The sequence below is a fragment of the Brachyhypopomus gauderio genome, chromosome 9 (assembly GCF_052324685.1).
Source record: "Brachyhypopomus gauderio isolate BG-103 chromosome 9, BGAUD_0.2, whole genome shotgun sequence".
Lineage (NCBI taxonomy): Eukaryota > Metazoa > Chordata > Actinopteri > Gymnotiformes > Hypopomidae > Brachyhypopomus > Brachyhypopomus gauderio.
Window position 1 is genome coordinate 23,902,267 of NC_135219.1, and position 23,868 is coordinate 23,926,134.

General features: G+C 46.2%; 2 protein-coding genes across 2 annotated transcripts; one reads left to right on the forward strand and one right to left on the reverse strand.

The window, feature by feature from the left end:
• Nucleotides 1–309: 309 nt before the first annotated feature.
• cd109 (CD109 molecule) lies at nt 310–21,910 on the reverse strand. Its single transcript, XM_077018058.1, has 33 exons — nt 21,759–21,910; nt 21,218–21,384; nt 21,084–21,112; nt 19,563–19,793; nt 19,298–19,423; nt 19,014–19,053; nt 18,827–18,908; nt 18,544–18,637; nt 18,300–18,444; nt 18,017–18,126; nt 17,456–17,716; nt 16,203–16,298; nt 16,060–16,122; nt 15,671–15,847; nt 14,618–14,770; nt 14,009–14,092; nt 13,823–13,892; nt 13,317–13,416; nt 12,708–12,822; nt 12,465–12,578; nt 8,755–8,973; nt 8,261–8,402; nt 7,294–7,467; nt 6,969–7,050; nt 6,518–6,746; nt 6,045–6,216; nt 5,368–5,558; nt 3,867–4,019; nt 3,715–3,780; nt 2,386–2,519; nt 1,343–1,499; nt 767–869; nt 310–655 (listed from the first exon to the last, which is right to left on the reverse strand). The coding sequence occupies exons 1-33, from the start codon at nt 21,827–21,829 to the stop codon at nt 453–455; spliced, it is 4,353 nt and encodes a 1,450-aa protein (XP_076874173.1). The 5' UTR covers nt 21,830–21,910; the 3' UTR covers nt 310–452.
• A 242-nt stretch (nt 21,911–22,152) lies between these two features.
• On the forward strand, nt 22,153–23,827 carry naa20 (N-alpha-acetyltransferase 20, NatB catalytic subunit). The gene is made up of 6 exons (XM_077016304.1): nt 22,153–22,288; nt 22,485–22,509; nt 22,809–22,899; nt 23,078–23,213; nt 23,290–23,435; nt 23,530–23,827. The coding sequence occupies exons 1-6, from the start codon at nt 22,236–22,238 to the stop codon at nt 23,613–23,615; spliced, it is 537 nt and encodes a 178-aa protein (XP_076872419.1). The 5' UTR covers nt 22,153–22,235; the 3' UTR covers nt 23,616–23,827.
• Nucleotides 23,828–23,868: the final 41 nt, after the last annotated feature.

Below are 23,868 nucleotides of genomic sequence, written 5' to 3' on the forward strand. Positions count from 1 at the left end.
ACTGTCGCCTTTGGCTTGCTCACTGGGGTCTAAGACACGGCACTTGTAAAGCTGCTTTGTGACAACAACTGTTGTAAAAAGCGCTATATAAATAAAATTTGATTGATTGATTGATTGATTGATTAGTCTTGTTTTTCCTTCGACATGTGCATTAGCATACAATCATCATCTGAAATGGGGCAATTGCCTTTTATTACAATGATGGTGCATATTTGGTAATAATTACAGTCAACTACTTTTAATTTAATTACACTTCATTTATTTGATCTATTTTTATTGATCCACTTCAGGTATTTTGTATCAAAAGTATTCACTTGCTAATAATCTTTTTTTTTCTAAATCAGACACACAACACTTTGCCCAGGAACCACAGACCAGAGTTCCCTCCTAACTTAAGTCTAAATCTTAATCTTGACTACACAAAGGACTTCATATTTCATCCATAATTTTATTTAGAAACGTATGGCCAGAGCGAGGAGAGCCCCCAGGAGCAGGAGCAGGCTGTGAGGAACACACTGGAGGAGGTGTGAGGACAACACGGTGTCGTCCATGGTCATTGTCTGGAAGTTGCATTGGGAGCAGTTTTCCCCACAGAAAACACAAAATGGCATCTGGCGTCTGATCTCAGAAGTGTACGCCTTTATCGTTTTCCTCCCTGTCAGGATAGAAACATTGAGACAGGTGTTCAGACGTGAGGTCACAATTTGAGCAAATTTGAGACGTCATTTGAACGATGTTGTGTCTGGTCGTCAAGCAGTGGGCTTACGTGGCTCGTAGTAGTCATATAGAGAAACAGACGCATCACTGACACTGGTCACTTTAAACTCTAGCGTGGTTGGGATTACCACGAATTCTTCAGATGTGGTAACCTGTGAGGAGATTAGAGCAGGTGAAGCACACTTTATTGTGATGTTTGTGGAGCTTGTGAGATGTGTCCAGTGTAATAATTCAGCTAGGGGCATGTTTAGTAAGAAATATCAATCACATCATCATCAGATTAGAAAGCATTTTTGATATGCTGTGCTGAAGTGTTTTTGTCTTACAGGAAATGGCAGGGTAGTGTGGATTGTTTCCTTACTGACCTATGATAATAGGCTGTATGATATTAGGCTGTAATGGGAAACATTTGATGATATTTATGGGGAACATAGTTTGCCATTAATAAATAATAGTAAAAGACATACAGTATATACAAAGTTTAACAATAACATGTCCTTATAAAGCAAATAGTGCAGTAATAGTAATAGAACAATTCTGGGCCTCTTATTGATCACAGAGCTGAGCACATCAGTTCCTGAGGGAATAATGTCAAAGTGAAAACATAATCACGTGTGTGGCTCACTGAGTCTAAGTAGAGGATGACTTTGCCTGGGCTCGTCTCCACTCTTCGCACCAGGTCATTGAGAGGGACGCCCTTCTGAGCCAAACCGAAGCCGGTGAGCAGGCCAATCTCCAAAATGGCCATACCGGTCCGATTCAGCGCCTGGTTCTCCTTCAGCCTGAGAAGGAAACAGATTAAGGTGCTTCACTGGCTGCTGTTGCACATGAACCTCAGGGTGATATTGTCCTCCAACATGTCTCGTTCCCTAAGAAGAGTAAAGATAGGACCACTTTAGGTGGGTCCCCATGTGGGTCCTTCAGAATTCTTCAGTTCTTCTATGCTGGACTGTCCACTTTGGTATCATGTCAGGACAGACAATCACAGCTCACATTTAGGAATAGCTCTAGCTGATATTAAATAGCTCTGTAAACCCTAGCCTACAATTGGAATCTAATCTATCAGATTACCATTTCATCATACTTTAACAAGTTAGATTAGTTACACTATATTGCCAAAAGTATTCGCTCACCCATCCAAATTATCGGAATCAGGTGTTCCAGTCACATTCATGGCCACAGATGTATAAAATAAAGCACAAAGGCTATGGTATAAAGTCCATAAAGACATGGATATCAGAGTCTGGTGTGGATGAACTTGACTGGCCTGCACAGAGTCCTGACCTCAACCCGATGGAACACCTTTGGGATGAATTAGAGTGGAGACTGAGAGCCAGGCCTTCTTGTCCAACATCAGTATGTGACCTCACAAATGCGCTTTTCGAAGAATGGTCAAAAATCCCCATAAACACACTCCTAAACCTTGTGGACAGCCTTCCCAGAAGAGATGAAGCTGTTCTAACTCCAAAGGGTGGACCAACGTCACATTGAATCACATGGATTAGGAATGGGATGTCACTTAAGCTCATATGTGAGTCAAGGAAGGTGAGTGAATACTTTTGTCAACATACTGTATCTGGCAAAGCCTGAAGACATTTGATATTTTTTATGCTTATCATCCTTCAGTATTTATTTATGTAATGTTTGTATAATGTTCATATCTCTTACCGGAAATATATGTGAATGTCAACATTGTACGTGTCAAAATCCACGATGTTTATGTACAAATCAAATGCCTCTTGTATGTGAGCGTCTCGATGTCTGCGATGTGCTGGAGTTTTGATGAGGTAGAACGCCGTGAGCTGAGATGGAGTGGAGAGCACAGAACTAAGGAGTGTTGAGAACATCTCCATCCACAACTGCGAATGAACTAATAAATCATTAATTGACACATTTCTGTTTGTATTCAGTGAGTCCATATGAGCGTGCTGCTAAGGCCTCCGTTCTTTGAAAAGCCGCCTGGAACAGGCAAAGCAGTTCAAGATGTTGTGAGGGTCTCCCGTAGACCAGCGGGGGTCTCCCGTAGACCAGCGGGGGTCTCCCGTAGACCAGCGGGGGACTCCCGTAGACCAGCGGGGGTCTCCCGTAGACCAGCGGGGGTCTCCCGTAGACCAGCGGGGGTCTCCCGTAGACCAGCGGGGGTCTCCCGTAGACCAGCGGGGGACTCCCGTAGACCAGCGAGGGTCTCCCGTAGACCAGCGGGGGTCTCCCGTAGACCAGCGGGGGTCTCCCGTAGACCAGCGGGGGTCTCCCGTAGACCAGCGGGGGTCTCCCGTAGACCAGCGGGGGTCTCCCGTAGACCAGCGGGGGACTCCCGTAGACCAGCGAGGGTCTCCCGTAGACCAGCGAGGGTCTCCCGTAGACCAGCGGGGGTCTCCCGTAGACCAGCGGGGGTCTCCCGTAGACCAGCGAGGGTCTCCCGTAGACCAGCGGGGGACTCCCGTAGACCAGCGAGGGACTCCCGTAGACCAGCGGGTACAGAATGCGTCACGCCAAACGTCCCGGTAAAGGTTCTGCACACGGACAACAGCGGGACATTCTTCTAATTATGGTCACTCTTCATCCTGAGGGTCTGAGTCACGCAGGATTTTCTGGTTCCTGCGTTTCTCTCACAGCTGCAGGACTCGTGCCTTCATGTTTCTTGTAAACTAGAATTTCCCAAACGCTGAGCAACTCCGCCCCTACGCAGATCTCCATCTGCCTGTATGTGAAGTCAAACTGCCCTAAACACGCAGCTGAAACTCTGTGAAAGGCACAAACTTTCGCCATCGAGGACGTCATTTCATTAAAGAAACATAATGTGACCCGTCCTACTTTTGGCCTTGGCAGGAACAGAGCGTACGTTTCCGTTTGATGGCCATTTTGTTGTTTTTATGTCTTTTCTTGACATCTGGATCCAGATATGAAAAGCTGCTCCAAGCTCATTGTGTACGGCAGCTCTGCTCAGACTTCCCGGTTGGTGTGAAGAGAACGGTTGTGTAGAGGAGGTGAGCGTACCTGAAACAGCGCAAACCCTCGCCCCGACGCAGACACCTTGATGTGAAGATTCTCACTGGCTTCAATCTGCCAAACCAAACCTGCAATTATTCCCCACAGCACAAAAATGTAGAAATAGCATAGAGCTTAGTGTGGTGTGTAGTGTCAGCCACCTCCTGGCTCTGGTACTGCAGGTAGTTGTGAGGGTCTATGGTGAAGCCAGCTACCACGGCCCTGGAGGAAGTCACGCTGATGGAGACCCTGATCTGCTCAGGGCTGCTCAGGGCGGCGTAGGCCGATAGAGCCTGCAGAGCGATCACTGTGTCCTTTAGAGACAGGAGAACAGCCAGGGCAGTTAAAGGGAGGGGGCAACAAGGGCAATTCATGGAGACTTGCATGAGCAAACTCGAATGGGCGAACAGACTGGCTGGCTTAGTGTTTGCAAGTTTGTTCAAAAAAATCCAGTGAACATGCAACTGTCCATGGCAGTAAACAGAAGAACATTTAAAATACAATGTAGTGAAGGGTATCTGAATGATCAGTGCAGCTCCTACAGTGAAGGCATTTTACATAAAGTATGGGTGGAAACTATGTTGTTGGCAGAAGTCAGTAGTATGCAGATATCTTAGCTTTCTTCTTATTTATAAAACATTTGTACAGTCCTTCTCATAATGCCAATATTGTAAGCTTCAAATGGAAATGCCATAGCAGGGCATTGTTCTGAAAACTAAAATCCTGGCTTGATCTGGGCAGCTTTCTTTGGTGTAATTACCGCCACTGCCACCATATGACCAGCAGGTGGCGCCCCGCAGGGTCTGGTGTTTGATCTCCAGGGGTAACTCACACTCCATCACCTGCCGGCTATTAGCACATGAAAGGTCAGGGTAGCACAGGGTCTGGCCGCTTTGATGAGGTAGTCTTTAATCTCGCAGCACACACATCCACGACAGACAGCAGGCACAGGACAGCCGGGGTTTTGCTTTATTGAACGTGCCGGATAACAATTGCTCAGTCATAAGAATCGTGTGCTTTACTGAGCAATATTTGCCTGAAATATTATTTCAGGTGATTATGCAGGCGTTTAAACATCTGATGGAGAATCTAAATGGAGCAGGCTTCAGATGCCTTATAAAAGGGGGGTTATAATTTAATTAGAGCAGTATTGTACAGTATGCTCATTCAGTAATATGCTATTAACCAGTTACATTTTTCTATGTGTACATGTGTACTATGGGCATAAAAATTATAGTCCATGGTTTAGTGAAGGTTTTGCAGAATAAAATGTGTAATTTCAAATCAGAACACTATCAACTGGTCTGCACCAATACCCCACATATAGGGCACTGTGTAGTATGTGAGTTTATGTGAGGGTGTGTGAGTGTGTGTCTGAGTGAGGGTGTGTAAGTGTGTGTGTGTGAGGGTGTGTGTCTGTCTGAGTGTGTGTGAGGGTGTGTGTCTGTCTGAGTGTGTGTGTGTGTCTGAGTGTGTGTGAGTGTGTGTGAGGGTGTGTGAGTGCGTGTGAGGGTGTGTGAGTGCGTGTGAGGGTGTGTGTGTCTGAGGGTGTGTGTGTGTGTGAGGGTGTGTGTGTGTGTGTGAGGGTGTGAGTGTGTGTGTGTGTGTGTGAGGGTGTGAGTGTGTGTGTGTGTGTGTGTGTGAGGGTGTGAGTGTGTGTGCCTGAGTGGAGCCGAATCCCCCCGTGTGGCTCCTCTGTTGGATCAGCCACTTCATCAGCGTGAAGCCCTGCCATGCCCTGCCCTGCCTGTAGAGGGCGAGCAGCACATAGGCTGCCATCTCCACCTCAGCTGTGGGGGGTTGACAGGAGGCTGTCAGGCTGTTGTCAGGGGAACTCCACGTTGGCACCCCATCTGAGTGAGGGTGAGAGGGGGTGAGATGGGGCAAGAGTGGGTGAGATGGGTGAGGGGGGTGAGATGGAGTTAGGGAGGGTGAGAGGGGGTGAGATAAGGAGAGAGGGGGTGAGATAGGGAGAGGGAGGGTGAGTGAGGGTGAGAGGGGGTGAGATGGGGCAAGAGTGGGTGAGTGGGGGTGAGATAGGGTGAGAGGGGGTGAGATGGGTGAGAGTGGGTGAGATGGAGTTAGGGAGGGTGAGAGGGGGTGAGATAAGGAGAGAGGGAGTGATATGGGGTGAGGGAGGGTGAGTGGGGGTGATATAGGGTGAGGGAGGGTGAGAGGGGGTGAGATGGGTGAGAGTGGGTGAGATGGAGTTAGGGAGGGTGAGAGGGGGTGAGATAAGGAGAGAGGGGGTGAGATAGGGAGAGGGAGGGTGAGATGGAGTATTGACAAGTATTGTATTGACATCTGTGGAACTTACATGAACGAGAGTGCTTACCCACCATGCATTTGGGCTCTGTCCATTAGCACAGTGAGAGCCACGCTAGCAAAGGGGCTTTGAGCCAGTGTTAGGGCATAGGTCACCAGACTTAGACTGTAGCTACTAGAAATCCCTTCATTGAGTTTGAAGGTCAGGTAGTTAACTGCATCAGATATCTGACCTGCAGAGGTATTCTAACAAGTAAAAAAAGAAAGAAAAGAAAGAGTTATGGTTAGCATACGTTAGCATATGTTAGCATACTTACACAGAAGAGCAAGTGACTAACTGAATGTTTTCTCACACAGTACATTCCAGAAAGGCTTTAGTTACACAGAACATCATGTACGGATTGTTATCTCTGTTCTCCAAACCCATCAACGTCACTGTAACCCTAATAAAATATACCAACTCCTGCAGTGCTGATGTCTGTAGTCTTTTCAGGGCAGCTGACTGGCTCTCACCTCTTGTTCACCTTTGACCTTTCATGACTCTTACCGTGTATTCCGGGTCTTCCAGCAAAGCCACGAGGACGTATGCAGTGAGGGACACGGGGCCGTCCAGCGCCCCCTGGAGCTCCGTGTGGATGACCCGGCCGGGTTCCTGGAAGGTTCCTGTGGGTGTCTGCTGAGCGCTCAGCCACCCGGCCGCCCTCATCAGCACCGCCGGGTCGATGAAGACGGACGCCCGAGCCTGAAGGAAACACTTCAACACAAACGCCGTCAACCTGGAAGGAGAAACAAGAGGAAAACTTCAGCAGATGTTCCATCACATGTTCATTCATCTTGGAAATGTTAAAGACCTTGACTTTTATAACATACATCAGAACTGCAGTGGTATTGATAAAGGTGGTACCTATAGCCACATTTTAGATGTTTACACTGTAACCAACTTCAATTAAACTGTGTCATAGTTATATGCAACATATGAAAATGATTGGCCCCCTCACCATGTGCTTCCAGAAGGGTCAATATCTCCAAAAGCACTAAAGGAGCCATCTTCTCTTTGGTATGACAGTTCACGCTCATAACCTGCTTATACACAAACAATCCTCACTCAACATTTTACACTCACCTACAACCAATGCACATGCACACAACACACATTCACAAACAATTCAGGCTTTTCCTAATTAATCCTTTGCTTTCGTTTCCTCTTCCATTCATTCCGTATCCTCTGGACAATTCGTGTTAGCAGCCTATTTGTAAACAGGAGTTCTTACGCGTTTGGGGACGTGGTGTTGTCCACAGACGGTGCTGGTCCAGGACACTCACCTTGCTGCATGAACTGCAGAGCGATGCTGCGAGTGTCTTGTAGCTGGCCCACGCTACTCAGATACTGCCACACATAAACCGCCGGGGCAAAGTGGACCATGTTCTGCTCACCACAGCCGTATGGCATCTGAATAAGAGAGTCCAGTCCACTGATGGACGGCCCCAGGATGTCCCCTTTCCCAGTCACAACACACACACACACACACACACACAGGACACACATTCTGAAATTTAGAACACAAAACACGCAGGGTAGTAAAACAGGTAGTAAAAATGTTACGTGGTACATGAGATTTCCAAAGAAACAGAACCGCTCAGACAAAAGTCCTTCATCAACTATGCAAGCAAAGCGACTCACAAGTAAACCACCTCTCTCTCTCTCTCTCTCTCTCTCGCTCTCTCTCTCGCTCTCTCTCTCTCTCTTTTGCTCTCTCTCTCTCCCCATTTTGACTAATGCCCCCTAAACTTGAGCACTACAGCAGTGCTCGCGCTACACAAGCGGAGAAGGCCACTTCAGTGGTACCATGAGCGATGTTGGAGCGCTTCACCACCTCCAGCACCCAGGGCAGCCATCACAATCACACAGCTGCCGGACATTAACCAAAAAAACCTGCATAATCACCCTGCATAATGAACCAGAGCCAAGATACTCTTCCTAAACTCAAATATTTATGGATCAACATGCTTGACTTATTATCTTGTGCAAGTGTTTTCAACCAAAACACATGTTAAAAGACAGAGAAAGACAGAGAGTGGACAGAATAGTGGAAGATGAGGAGAGCTAAAGAAACGAGGGAGGCGAGAAAGAAATCAGTGAGAAGTAAAACTAGAGGAAAAGCAAGAAGTGAGATATCATAGGTGGTGTTGGTGCAGGTGTATCTGCTCCTCCACCTGATGGAGCCAGTGAGTAGGCCTGGGGTGGGTTGGTTTGGTGGAGGAAGGTGGAGGAATGGTGGGACAGACATACCCACAGCAGTGACCTGAGCCCTCCGACTGCCTTCCACTACATCAGCAGGGAAGAGAAACTCCAGCTCCCTGGACAGACGTGTCTTCTGTGGACCAAACTCCATGAACAGCGTCTGGGTGAACGACTGCTCCATTCCCTCTGGCTAAAGAGTAACCATGAAACATAAGTGGTCCAGTTAAGTCTGCAGGAAGGTTTAAAAAACAGGCTGCTTTGATATATGTGAATAAGGAGAGTTTGGGACATGCAATGAATCTCCATGATGAGGTTTTGGGCCCACAATGTGTTATAAGAGTTTCTAAGAGAGATATGGAAAAGTTCCGATAGAGTACTGAGGGAAAACATTTTCATTCACAAATTGCAGGAACCAACTCTACAGTGTCCCAAAGAATTTGTTGAATCTTAAGAACAAATTCCTAAATACTCTTTATTAAGGTTTTCAAAGCTGCTGAGAAATTTGGTAACTAAAATGTTGGAGAGATCCATATCCCTGTCACCTTGACCAGGATGGTTTGGTAGATTGAATCAAAGGCGTAGGAGGTGAGGGCTCGGATAGAGATGGGCATGTGGCCCAGCTCGGTGGCTCTGATGGGAAACAACACGGTCGTGGAGTTCCTCCTGAGTACAGACACCCTGTGTATGGCTGCTGCCAGAGGAACCTCCCCTTCAGTGGTCACCAGCTCAAACATGCTGCTCTCATCAAGAATCACTGCTGCCTGGATGAGAGAGAGAGAGAGAGATGGAGAGAGAGAGAGAGAGAGAGAGATGGAGAGAGGGAGAAAGAGAGAGATGGAGAGAGAGAGAGAGATGGAGAGAGAGAGAGAGAGAGAGAGAGAGAGATGGAGAGAGAGATAGAGATGGAGAGAAGGAGAAAGAAAAAGAGATGGAGAGAGAGAGATAGAGATGGGTGGGAGGAGAGAGAGAGAGAGAGAGAGAGAGAGAGAGAGAGATGGAGAGAGAGAGAGAGAGATGGAGAGAGAGATGGAGAGAGAGATGGAGAGAGAGAGAGAGAGAGAGAGATGGAGAGAGAGATGGAGAGAGGGGTGGGAGGAGGGGAGAGAGAGAGAGAGAGAGAGAGAGAGAGACTGTAAGTTGGGTGAGCACTCGTGCATATGGTGATTCTGTATTTCTTCTTGTTTACCATTTCACTGACACATTTCTCAACAATCCGAATGTGAAAATATTGTAATTATTATAATAAGTCAGTTACTGACTTTTGATGGTTGTGCCATTTACTTTCCATTTCTTAATAATGGATTTATTGCTGCTCTGTGGAAAAGCCCGATTTGGGCATTTTATATTTATAACCACCCTACTTTTTGATCATTCAAAATCTGCTTCATATTTGTGCAGGTGCTTCAACGATTGTACCTTACAGGACAAGGTGTATTTTAGTGAGACCTAATGAGACTTTACCTTCACATGCTATTAAATAATTAGGGGACTTCTGAGGGTAATTGCAGGCACCATTATTAATTTAGGTATTTTGGGGGTGAACACTTATTCTAACACAAATGTTAGGGGTACGTAACATGTGTATGGGGTACAAACTGTGTTGACTTTCCTCATACTTTTATATTAAGACCCATCAAGCAAATAGGTGAAATTAGTGTTAATTTAAATTGTAAAGAAGGAGAATGAATACTTGAAGGAGATGAATACTAATTAAGGCACTGTATATGTTGCAAACAACACATGCTATCACCATCCAGCACTGGGTGTGCTGCACACTCATACTCATACTCTCACTCACTCACTCACTCACTCACTCACTCTCTCACTCACTCACTCACTCACTCACTCACTCACTCACTCGCTCACTCGCTCTCTCTCTCTCACTCACTCACTCGCTCTCTCTCACTCGCTCTCTCTCTCTCACTCACTCGCTCTCTCTCTCTCACTCACTCACTCGCTCTCTCTCACTCACGCACTCACTCTCACTCACTCACGCACTCACTCTCACTCACTCACGCACTCACTCACGCACTGACTCACTCACGCACTCTCACTCACTCACACACTCACGCACTCTCACGCACTCACTCACTCACGCACTCACTCACGCACTCACTCACGCACTCACTCACGCACTCACTCACGCACTCTCACTCACTCACGCACTCTCACTCACTCACTCACGCACTCTCACTCACTCACGCACTCACTCTCACTCACTCACTCACGCACTCATTCTCACTCACTCACGCACTCACTCTCACTCACGCACTCTCACTCACTCACGCACTCTCACTCACTCACGCACTCTCACTCACGCACTCACGCACTCACTCACTCACGCACTCACTCACTCACGCACTCTCACTCACTCACGCACTCTCACTCACTCACGCACTCACTCACTCACTCACGCACTCACTCACGCACTCACTCACGCACTCACGCACTCACTCACGCACTCACTCACGCACTCACGCACTCACTCACGCACTCACTCACGCACTCTCACTCACGCACTCACGCACTCACTCACTCACGCACTCACTCACTCACGCACTCTCACTCACTCACGCACTCTCACTCACTCACGCACTCTCACTCACTCACGCACTCACTCACTCACTCACGCACTCACTCACGCACTCACTCACGCACTCTCACTCACTCACGCACTCACTCACGCACTCACGCACTCACTCACGCACTCACTCACGCACTCTCACTCACTCACGCACTCTCACTCACTCACTCACGCACTCTCACTCACTCACGCACTCACTCTCACTCACTCACTCACGCACTCATTCTCACTCACTCACGCACTCACTCTCACTCACGCACTCTCACTCACTCACGCACTCTCACTCACGCACTCACGCACTCACTCACTCACGCACTCACTCACTCACGCACTCTCACTCACTCACGCACTCTCACTCACTCACGCACTCACTCACTCACTCACGCACTCACTCACGCACTCACTCACGCACTCACGCACTCACTCACGCACTCACTCACGCACTCACGCACTCACTCACGCACTCACTCACGCACTCTCACTCACGCACTCACGCACTCACTCACTCACGCACTCACTCACTCACGCACTCTCACTCACTCACGCACTCTCACTCACTCACGCACTCTCACTCACTCACGCACTCACTCACTCACTCACGCACTCACTCACGCACTCACTCACGCACTCTCACTCACTCACGCACTCACTCACGCACTCACGCACTCACTCACGCACTCACTCACGCACTCTCACTCACTCACGCACTCTCACTCACTCACTCACGCACTCTCACTCACTCACGCACTCACTCTCACTCACTCACTCACGCACTCATTCTCACTCACTCACGCACTCACTCTCACTCACGCACTCACTCACTCACGCACTCTCACTCACTCACGCACTCTCAATCACTCACGCACTCTCACTCACTCACGCACTCTCACGCACTCACTCACTCACGCACTCTCACTCACTCACGCACTCTCACTCACTCACGCACTCTCACTCACTCACGCACTCTCACTCACTCACACACTCACGCACTCTCACGCACTCACGCACTCTCACGCACGCACTCACTCACTCACGCACTCACTCACTCACGCACTCACTCACTCACGCACTCACTCACGCACTCTCACTCTCTCACGCACTCTCACTCACTCACGCACTCACTCTCACTCACTCACTCACGCACTCATTCTGACTCACTCACGCACTCATTCTCACTCACTCACGCACTCACTCACGCACTCACTCTCACTCACGCACTCTCACTCACTCACGCACTCTCACTCACTCACGCACTCTCACTCACTCACGCACTCACTCACTCACGCACTCACTCACTCACGCACTCTCACTCACGCACGCACTCTCACTCACTCACGCACTCACTCTCACTCACTCACTCACGCACTCATTCTCACTCACTCACGCACTCACTCTCACTCACGCACTCACTCACGCTCTCACTCACTCACGCACTCTCACTCACTCACGCACTCACGCACTCTCACGCACTCACTCACTCACTCACGCACTCACGCACTCACTCACGCACTCACGCACTCACTCACTCACGCACTCACTCACTCACGCACTCACGCACTCTCACTCACGCACTCACTCACGCACTCACTCACGCACTCACTCACGCACTCACTCAAGAGGAACTGGGCATGAGATAGTGGATCCTTTAGTAATGAATATGGGGCTCACGGTCAGGTCCATCTCCATGCGGTTGAATATGGTGACTTCCAACAGAATCACTTCACCTTGGATGATGTAAGGAGGGAGATCCAGGAACAGGAAGAAGTCTTGAAACACCTCCAGCTGGGAGAGAAGCTGATGTGAATGAACAGTCCTGTGGGATGACTGCTCACAACTGGCCATATGTTACCTCTACTGGAGCGCTTAAACCCAGTCCCAGACTGCTTGTGCTCACAACTGGCCATACGTTACCTCTACTGGAGCGCTTAAACCCAGTCCCAGACTGCTGGAAATGACAAAGGCTGTGGCCACCCAGGAGGTCCTGTTTCCTGGGACAGTCACTGGAAAAGATGCTGTAGTAGAGAAACTGTAATACAAAGAATACGAGTGTGTGTGTGTGTGTGTGTGTGTGTGTGTGTGTGTGTGTGTGTGTGTGTGTGTGTGTGTGTGTGTTGCAAGGAATGTTTACAAGGCCAATAATCTGGAGACAAATAAAACTAAAGATTATATAAAGTTCTCTAAACTATAAAACAAAAGTCCAATACTAGAAATTCAGATAAACAACAGCACCTCCGAGTTCACTTCACAAAATCTGACACACTGGAGAAGATCTCACCACACAGGAGAAGATCATGCCACACAGGAGGATATCTCACCCCACAGGAGATCATGTCACACAGGAGAAGATCTCACCCCACAGGAGGAAGTCATGCCACACAGGAAGAGATCTCACCCCACAGGAGAAGATCTCACCCCACAGGAGGAAGTCATGTCCCACAGGAGGAGATTACTGGCCAAAGAGGTTTTGAGTGAAACTGGATAAAACGGAGAAAGACGGGCAGAGGTGCTCCTCCCTTTTACCTCATGTTGGATTGCAGCCATAGCCAGGAGTTCCTACAGGAGAACGACTCCTCCTTGTCCTCCGCCTCCATCTTGAGGCTCTGGGATCCTTCCCACCCAGCTGTGGAGTCAGAAGAACACCTGCTCACTTCCAGACCAGAACAATCTCACATTTTCCTTCACATGCTGAATGGGGAATTTTGATGCAAAGAATAGCTTTGGACAAATTTTTAAATTAAATTGTTTTGAGTTGGCGAAGTCAAATCTGTCCAAATATTCATTGTGCAGGAAAAATGTTCCAGAGTGAAATGTTTAATTTCATACATAAATCACCCAGGGAAGTTGATTTTGGATTAAGTTTGTTTTGCGAAATTCTTCTTACATTTAGCCCTTTTGTCATGACAATATTTCCAGATGTTGATAAGGTGCAGGTAGGGAAAATTACAAAAGTTGGCCCAATTGCAAATAATTAAGCAATTATTAACATGTTTAACATGTCGATTAATAACAGCGATTATTAGACTTACACATTTCAGGCGTCAGGTGCTCTGTGCGTCTGCTCAGTCTGGCGTCTGTCAGCACCATAATACCGTTCACCTGACGAGCGGGTCAAACAGGATCCTTAACGCTCACTTTGCTTTATTGTTTCTGTGTGCAGGCCAATATAAGCATGAACCATGAGATCAGATTAGAGCTTCCTGGCTCTCCAGTACCATAAAGCCCGAGTGCGAGTCTTCCTGTCCCATCATATCCTCCAGAACCGCATCCCTACCGTACTGGGCCAACTCCTCCATCACCTGACGAGACATGACAAACAAATATGAGAAATGACAGGAAATAAATCACATGGTCTTAATGAGACAATAATGCTGTTCTGTTTACAGGAGCGTGAAAACAGCATTCTGGGAAGAATTTAAAAACAGAGGTCTCAACTTCAAAGTTGTGGCCTGAAAACATCTTCCTGTGTTAAACACGCCTTGGTGTGGCGGATGAAAAAACAATCAAACAAACATAATGGCCTTTATTTAAAAAAAAAAGCACATTTCTCCTCAAAACAGGACACCTGATGATGGGTGTTTGATTACTCAAGGCATTGTGCATCATACACTATAGAGAACAGGCCCTACAGATGAACATGCAGACCGGCGGGGCTAATCTCCTCTCCCATCTGAATCTGTGGATATTATGTGTTAAACCATAAGACATGGAGAGACATGGCTTTGAGAAAATGACTCCCTCTTCTTAACAAAAGCTCTCCATCGAGCGTGTACTGGCTGTTGTTTCAGTGTTGTGTGAACACATTATGAGTAGGCATGGTTCACCTCCTGCTCGGTGATGTCATTCCTCCTGTCCAGGTCCTCCCTCCCGTTCTCCACCACCAGTATCCCCACCAGCGAGCCAGCCTCCACCACTGACACAGACAGGGACACCACCTCTGATGGAGAAGCCCTCTCCTGCCCCCATGACAGGGACACCTAAGCATTAAGAAGGAATTACCACCGGTGGGAATGTTACGAATTAGTCCAAGCAAACAGAGTAAATGAAAATGTGACTTTACTACACTCTCGCAGTGCTATCGGGTACACACAGACTTTTATTTTGTGATTTTGTGTCTGACACTGGGGAAGCGCATGAGATCGTTTTGGCTCGGCGCAGATAAAGTATCCCACGATGAAGAGATACCATAGACGTTTTGGAGCTGGAACAAAATAGCCATGCCAGAATCTCTTCACCAATAATCAGATTCACAGACACGTCCTCCAAACACGTCTGGAAATCTGACCAACGTTGAACGTTCATCCATGAAAGCGAGTGAGGCTGGTCCCAGGCCGCTACCCAGGAAATTGGATCTGTCAGCATGTTTTTCTTGCCAAAGGACTGGGCTATGCCTTCCCCCCATAAAAGATTCACTATAATTCATATTTTTGCAGTAACACTGGCAAATCTGTCAATAACTCCCGATGCTCTTTTATACTAATGACACTGAAGGCCTAATTTATATCGGCATATCACAAGAGAAGCAGACCTAAGGGGGCTTACATTTACTTTTTGAGTTAGACAAACCATTTTGATAGACACAAGACTAAATTATTAAAAGTCATGTAATAATACTGATCATGTAAGCCTGTGTATTTTGACTTTGAACATTCCTAATTTGAATAAAATGTGTCTTCATATTTTAATATGTGCCAAAGCTTCTATTCAAATATGAAGTGGACCAACCCACTGAAATGTGAGAATTGACTGGAATTGTGTTCATGAAGGAAGACAGGTCACATGTGCAGAGACACTCATTACGGTGCTGCGTATATTCTCATTAAAAACCATGTGGTGCCATCACTGAAATCTGGTTACATCACTATCGGTTCGTTTACATTGTTTCTCAGGACTTGTGTGAAGGAAACTTCCAGAGCAGCATCAATGACCTCTCCATCAGAACGAATGCAGTAGACCAGGACGTTGGCCAGAGGAGTCCACAACACAGTGGGGGACAGATGAAAGACAGAGGAATACAACGTCCCCGCAGCTACAACCTGGCCCCGTGCTGTTACCTGGACACATGCACGCACGCACACACACACGCACGCACGGACGCACACACCCCACAAGAACAAATATGTCTGACACAATGTTGGCTATTTTGACTATGAAATGGTTTAAATTCTATTACTTAAATGCTTATCAAATTTAAATCTAGATGATTAGAAGAACAGTTCGCTAACCATTTGTCTGGTCAGAATACAGCAGTATTTCAGCAACTTACCACATAATGGAGAATAGTTAAAGGAAAGTTACTTTCCACAGTCAAACGGAGTGGCTCCCCAATCTGTCTCATAAATACCATGTATCAGTTTTATATCATCTCTGTTCCTACACAGAAATAGCAAGAGAAGAAAAGCCTCGTGCCTGGGGGGTGCTGGTGTTTCGGAGCAGGATGTAGGAGTGACTCGGGGAGAGGAGCGTGTGTAACTGCAGGGTGGTGTCCACCTCCTCGTACTGGGCCTAAAACACACAGCAGATGGCAGCATAGCACAAAGGGTAATACGATGATATTTGGAACTGCTTGGGTTTCCCATGGCAACCCATTCAAGAGGCTCTGTTGATCGGGGAGAGTGCAGCTTCAACTCCATCATCCCTACGATCTCTGGGGGACAGAGGAGCACTCTGGGGTTCAGGCTCAGTGTCTCTGATATTACACTAGGAACAGGAAATGTGTTCAAGCAGAAATGTGACTTAACGTATGAGTGCTTGTACTACAATTGACTACAAAACCGCACTAAGCAAACCATAAGAGTAACCAAAATTCTTGTGGTTTGTAGGTGAATTTGCTTGCGACAGTCTGATCTAGGTGGGATTTTTTTATTGTCCAAGCAGTTTTTAATAAAGGAAATCAGTCAATGAGGGTTTTAATCTCAGTATGTTAGTGGAGTACTCTTCACAGCTGCAGTATGTTAGTGGAGTACTCTTCACTTCTGCAGTATGGTAGTGGAGTACTCTTCACTGCTGCAGTATTGTAGTGGAGTACTCTTCACTGCTGCAGTATTGTAGTGGTGTACTCGTCACAGCTGCAGTATGGTAGTGGAGTACTCTTCACTACTGCAGTATGGTAGTGGAGTACTCTTCACTGCTGCAGTATGGTAGTGGAGTACTCTTCACTACTGCAGTATGGTAGTGGAGTACTCTTCACTGCTGCAGTATGGTAGTGGAGTACTCTTCACAGCTTCAGTATGGTAGTGGAGTGCTTTTCACTGCTGCAGTATGGTAGTGGAGTACTCTTCACTGCTGCAGTATGGTAGTGGAGTACTCTTCACTGCTGCAGTATGGTAGTGGAGTACTCTTCACTGCTGCAGTATGGTAGTGGAGTACTCTTCACTGCTGCAGTATGGTAGTGGAGTACTCTTCACTGCTGCAGTATGGTAGTGGAGTACTCTTCACAGCTTCAGTATGGTAGTGGAATACTCTTCACTGCTTCAGTATGGTAGTGGAGTACTCTTCACTGCTGCAGTATGGTAGTGGAGTACTCTTCACTGCTGCAGTATGGTAGTGGAGTACTTTTCACAGCTTCAGTATGGTAGTGGAATACTCTTCACTGCTTCAGTATGGTAGTGGAGTACTCTTCACTGCTGCAGTATGGTAGTGGAGTACTCTTCTCTGCTTACCTCTATAGTAAGTGTAGCCACGTTTTTTGAGAGCTGCATGTGTAAGGGTATAATTCCATCAGCTGGAACAGACAAATTCAGTGTGTGGACTGAAATGATTCCAGAAGGAGACATTGGGCTGCTGGAGACATTGGGCTGCATGACTGGATGAGAGGAGTTTGAAGATCCAGGACTGGCAGACTCCTGCTTGACAGTAACAGCCACAGTCCTTCTCAGATCGGCTGGGGTCAGGGGGCGGTGATTATAGGTCACCAGTCTTAGCTGCAACAGGGGAAAGTAGTTGGCTTCACAGAAATACTAGGCACATATGGTATTCAGTGAACAACAGCATTTACAAATACAATACTTATAAATCTGTAAGTATTATTGAAAGGTTTACTTTAAATCACACATTGGGTATTCGTACCAAAGTGATGTAAATGGTAGTTATATGTTCATTGTTCATACTATTTTATTACTTATGTGTAGGCTTATAATATATTATGATGTGCATGCTCTTATGAGCAGAAGCTTAAATAAAGCATTTCCCTAAACGGTGTAGTGATCTTGTACAGTATGAACCTGGGCTGAGAAGTTCAGAGATGGTTTAATGCTCGAGTAATAGTGCTGAAACTCCAGACCGTATCTGGACATCACAAGTGCAACTCTTGCAGTGCCATTGTAGGCACTACCTGCAAAAATAAATATTACATCACATTAAAGGGCTTCAAAACAGCCCTGAAGATGTTGCTTTAAGAAGCACAGTTAAACAATACTTATACAAAAGTACTTTGAGCTTTAAGGCTTGGAGTTTTAAAAGTATCTAAGCCAGCATATCCCAGCAAAAGCTGCACATGGTGTTTACCAGTTAACAGTTCTGTGACCTGCACGTTAATGTCAATGTAGTCTCCATTCTCCCATCCAGAGTGATATGGGCCAGTGTAGCGGTCAGAGGGTTTGCCCTTATACAGAGAAGGAACATCCAAGCTTAAACTTGAGGTGCCATTTATCTAAGAGAGGGAGACAGAACAAAGTTATGGATCAGTGCTGTTATAGAGCACTATTGAACAACACTGCACAGGTCAGAAATGCCTAGCACTGCATCCTACCATTTTCTGATCTTCATAATATGCCTTAATGCCATGGAAACTGTGAATATATACTACAGACATGTGTCCAACAACAGGTTTCCCATATAAATATCTGAAAGAAAAAAAACAATAATTAAGCATGTATGTTGAGAGTTTTGAAACATGCCAGTCACTCCTGAAGGTTCAGCATAGTGGGAATGTTTGTGAAGGTCATAGAGGATGTTTGTGAAGGTCATGTTTGTGTGGCCTTGTTGAGTGCTGTGGCCCACGGGCCTGCGTGTTGGTGAGGGCGGAGACCCACTGCGCCGTGACGGAGGACGTCAGCTGATCTTTGTAGTAAAACACGTCTGGAGCGTCCACCAGCACTTCAAATGTGGGGGGCGCTGCGGACGTAGAGAAGCAGCATCTTCATGAGACACCAGTGAGACATTCCCCCCCCAAGTTCAACACCAAGAACATGCCACGTGTCTCATGGTCCACAGCTTTACCGTAGTGGATAACGTGGAACGGTTTTTCCCGCGTAACTCCCTGTGAATGAGAAGAATCTGTTTGTATTTTTGTCCCTGTATTAGAGCAGAATGCACCAGCAGGCTGTCGCATTCTAATCAATCCCAGACAAACTGGACCCACCCAACCACAGTCCAAACCCTAACCCACACAATGAGAAACAAGAGCCAAACATCTTAGATGAGGGCTCTGAAATTAAGCAGTGCATATGAATTAAGTTGTGTAACTGGAGGAAAGGGGAGTCTGGGAAATGAAGTTCACTCACGGTTGCCTTGGCCACCATTTTCCACCTGCCAAGAGGAGGATTCTGGGAGAGCTGGAACTCTTTAGGTACTGTGCCAAGAAAAGGGTCCATAGTCAACCAGTGATGGACCATGTTCCCTCTGGGATCCTGTCTCACAGCGAGAACAGAAGTAAGCATGCCCATACCAGTTAGTTCCCATATGGACCAAGCTTGTAATGTACACTTCTGCAGTTGAAAGCTCATGTTCTCACAGCCCGGCATGTTGGAGGTGTGTGAACACACGCACCATAATGGCAACATCTAGCTGCCCATCACACGGCTGGCCGTTGGGCTTCATCATCACTGCTCGTGTTTTCACAGTTTCCCCCGGCTTGTAGCTGCGCTTGTCCGTTTGTAGCAAAATAGACAGAGTCCTGGGGCTGGAGACTAGCATGGTGGAATTAGTGAAGATCAGAGTGTCCCCTATATAGCCTTTGACCACCAGCTTGTAGGAAGACGAGTAACTCCAGTCAGGGATCTAGATTGAGACAGACAGTGACAGAGAAAGATAATTAGAGAACGAATCTACAGGAAATTAAACAAGTCCATTCGATTTTGTTGAGTGTAAACAGGAAGACATCCGCGATTCAGTTCAGTGCAGTTTTTTTTATATAGGCCTTTTACCATCAGCCATTGTCTCAACGCAGTGTTTCAGAAATTTCACAGATCACCCCCATGATATGTTTCAGCTGGTGGTTAGATTGATTTTCAAACACGCACACACACACACACACACACACACACTTTTGGTCGACCCATGATCATCAAACATCATCAAACCCATTTGGGACGGAGGTGTCACGAGTTCAAACTGACAAATTTCTTCATATCACATCACACAACCAACCGGACTCTAATACCCAGAATCCCCCACTCTCCCCAGCCAGAAAAGCCATAATAAGATCATCATCACCGGATTATTGATTTCACCTGCATGTCTGTTATTTAAGCCCATTTCCCTTTCTGTTTGTTGTGAAGTATTGCCTCATTATTATGTGTGCTTACCAAGCGTTTCCACAGCTACAGTTCTGGTTCCGACCTCTGCTTCAGTCCTGGTTTTTCGTCCCTAGCCTGCTCCCACGGATTTGGTTACCTGATTACACCTGCCATTTACTCCTGTCTGCTCCCAGAGTTCTCTGTCTTCAGCCCTCCTCTACATTTCTGTCTTCCGATTAAAGACCCTTTGCACGCGTCTCTCTGACTCTGTATCGTTACACTTCACATAAAGTCTTCAATCTGTGCAACAGATTCCTGCATTAATCACCATAGTAACATTGCTGATATAAGTTCCCCCCACTGTTTGTAACCATTTATATACAAAACGCAAAACGTGATGTTCACTCTATTTTCTTTGTTTGTAAATTCTCATAAATGTGACCCCTGTTGCAAAAACTACCTGATTCATACCATCATTCATATGTAAATACACAGGGTTGGATCAATTTTATTGGTATTTTGTGATATTTAGGACACCTATTACTGTGTTTTCGTTAACTAATTTGATTTCATGCAGGTTTATAGAAATAAAGAAATATCGGATATGGATGCATTGTTCTTACTATCATAATAGTATAAAATAGTTGCATTATATTATACTATATTACATTATATTATAATACCCGTCTTTTCTTTTTCTTTCTCAGAGACGATATTGTTTAAGGATAAGTGAGAGGGATATATGTTTACCTTTGTCCAGTATTTGTGAACTGCCTTTCAGCTGTGTTATCTTTTAAAAGCCAATATACTGTTGTTGAAATTGAATACTCACTGGAGGAAGCACCTGTATTGTAGTCGACCCTTGGTGTGGAATACAGAACAAGTATATGAGAAGAGTCAGCTCTATGGGAAACAGTGTGTGGGAAACTTCCTATAGTCATTTCTTCACAAAAGAATGTAATTTACCTCCTTTAACGGCACTGAGTGTACGAACCAAGCTGGTGTTCCCGAGGATAATTTCAGAGATGACATCAACATGAGATGTTGTGAGGACAGTAACTGACAGTGTAGTTGGAGTATCAGGACGCACCACTCTGGAGACTGAGATCAGATAGGAAGGGCTCCCAGCAGAGCTTCGGAGGAGAATAAAGACAAGCAGTGAGATATGACAGGATAGCAAAAATAAAGTTCTCAAGTGTTCTATCAGTTCTAAAAGTGTTCTAACTGTTCTCAGGTGTTCTAACAGTTCTAAAGTGTTTTTGGACTTCTAAAGTGTTCTAACAGTTCTAAAGTGTTCTAACAGTTCTAAAAGTGTTCTAACAGTTCTCAAGTGTTCTAACAGTTATCAAGTGTTCTAACAGTTCTAAAGTGTTTTTAGAGTTCTAAAGTGACCAGGACAGCTGGGTAAAGCTGATGGCAATAGACTCAGTTCAGAGTATAGTTTAAAATTAGTAAAATAATCAAACAAACATTCAGTTTACAAATTAGAATTATAATGTTTTGATACCTTGATGAATTTTGGGCTGCACAGAGAACTTCAAAAATTCCAGACACTACGATAATGTGAAGCCAATCCATTTGTGAGTCCTCAGTTCAGGTTAACTCTCTGTGGTTATAAAACCACTACAGGCAGTTTCTTTAAAAAAGGTTTTGTGCATTTGATCTCTTATAGCCCCACCTACAAAACCCCAAGAGGTAATATCCACTGATCTGTCAAACATGAGGAAAGTTAAAGAGAAATACTAAAAATAACAAAAGAGACGGGAATAAAAATGAGCATCATTAATTCCCCCAGTTGCTATGTTTGTTTTCTACAGCTGATGATGTGTTATGGTAATAAACGTGTTTTACTGCGAGACACGTGACTGTGGCTGTACTGAGTTTGACCAGCAGGTGGCAGCACCGCCCGAACGGCCCGCGCTCCTGTGACGTAACGCAAGGTGAAAGGTCAAATCCCACTAAGGCGTTTGAGCGAGTCGACACGATGACAACATTGCGCGGCTTTAATTGCGACGATCTGTTCAGATTTAATAACATGTGAGTATGACGTTACGTTAGCGTTGTGCATCATTACTGCCTCGCTACTCAAATGGACATCTGGACGTGTTATATGACTAAAGTGATCCGCAGTAGACGTGTTAGCTAGCAGACTAGCTAGCCCCGCCCACCAGTGCAGGTTAATATAAATGTGCATTAATGTGATTTAACCTGGTCACGTATTTCTGTATTTCAGAAACCTGGACCCTCTCACAGAAACTGTATCCTTTAGTACAGACACCTCTCACCGTGGTGTAGTTTTTGCTTGTGTTTGCCTCTGTGTGTGTGTGTGTGTGTGTGTGAGTGTGTGTGTGAGTGTTTGCCTGTGTGTGAGTGTTTGCCTGTGTGTGTGTGTTTGCCTGTGTGTGTGTTTGCCTGTGTGTTTGCCTGTGTGTGTGTGTGCCTGTGTGTGTGTGTGTGCCTGTGTGTGTGTGTGTGTGTGTGCCTGTGTGTGTGTGTGTGCCTGTGTGTGTGTGTGTGCCTGTGTGTGTGTGTGTGTGTCCTTAACCTCCCTGTGCAGTACGGTATCCCCTTCTACCTGCAGTACCTCGCACACTGGCCTGAGTATTTCGTGGTGGCTGAAGCTCCTGGAGGGGAGCTGATGGGATACAGTGAGTCTCTCATTATCACTAGTCATTATCACTGCATGTTGAAGCCACACGTTGGCCCGTAGCTCCCTCGCTGGAGCGGCTGTGATATGTTGGATCAGCCTGGTGTCGAGGTGGAGGTGTTGGGTGGAGAGAGCTCCGAGCATCCATGATGAGGGTGGTGTTCAACTTTCCCTCGCAGTCATGGGGAAGGCGGAGGGTTCCGTCGCACGAGAGGAGTGGCACGGCCACGTCACGGCTCTGTCTGTGGCTCCTGACTTCAGACGGCTGGGTCTGGCCGCCAAGCTGATGGAGATGCTGGAGGAGATCTCAGAAAGGTAGACCCTCGGTGTCCCAGTGCCACCATGCACATCTACGACACGCAGCTAACCGAGTGATGGTTCTCGCCTCTAGGAAAGGAGGATTCTTCGTTGATCTCTTCGTTCGGGTCTCCAACCAAGTTGCTGTGAACATGTATAAGCAGCTGGGCTACAGCGTCTACAGAACCGTCATAGAATATTATTCTGCAAGCAATGGAGAACCAGATGAAGATGCCTATGGTATTATTAGTAGTAGTATAAATGCCACCAAATAACCTTGAACAATTTTCATATTGTAATCCATTAACGTGAACTTTGTAAAATGTGTTTGCAGATATGAGGAAGGCATTGTCCAGAGACACGGAGAAGAAGTCCATAATTCCTCTGCCTCACCCCGTCAGGCCCGAGGACATAGAATAACACTTGAGTGGCTCTCTGACTATCTGTACCCCATATTGGGAAGAATACTCTACTGGCTCAATCATGTTCTACAAGAAGCTCAACATTTCTCACAACTGTCAGAGGGTCACTGATGTATAAACCTTATTTAAGATGTGCTTGCTGTGTTCTGTCCTTAAGTGTGTAACTGTCAAACATTTTAATTTGGACTTATTAAAGACTTATAAAGTTAATTTCACTGGGTTCATTTTTTTTCAAACCACTGAATATAATC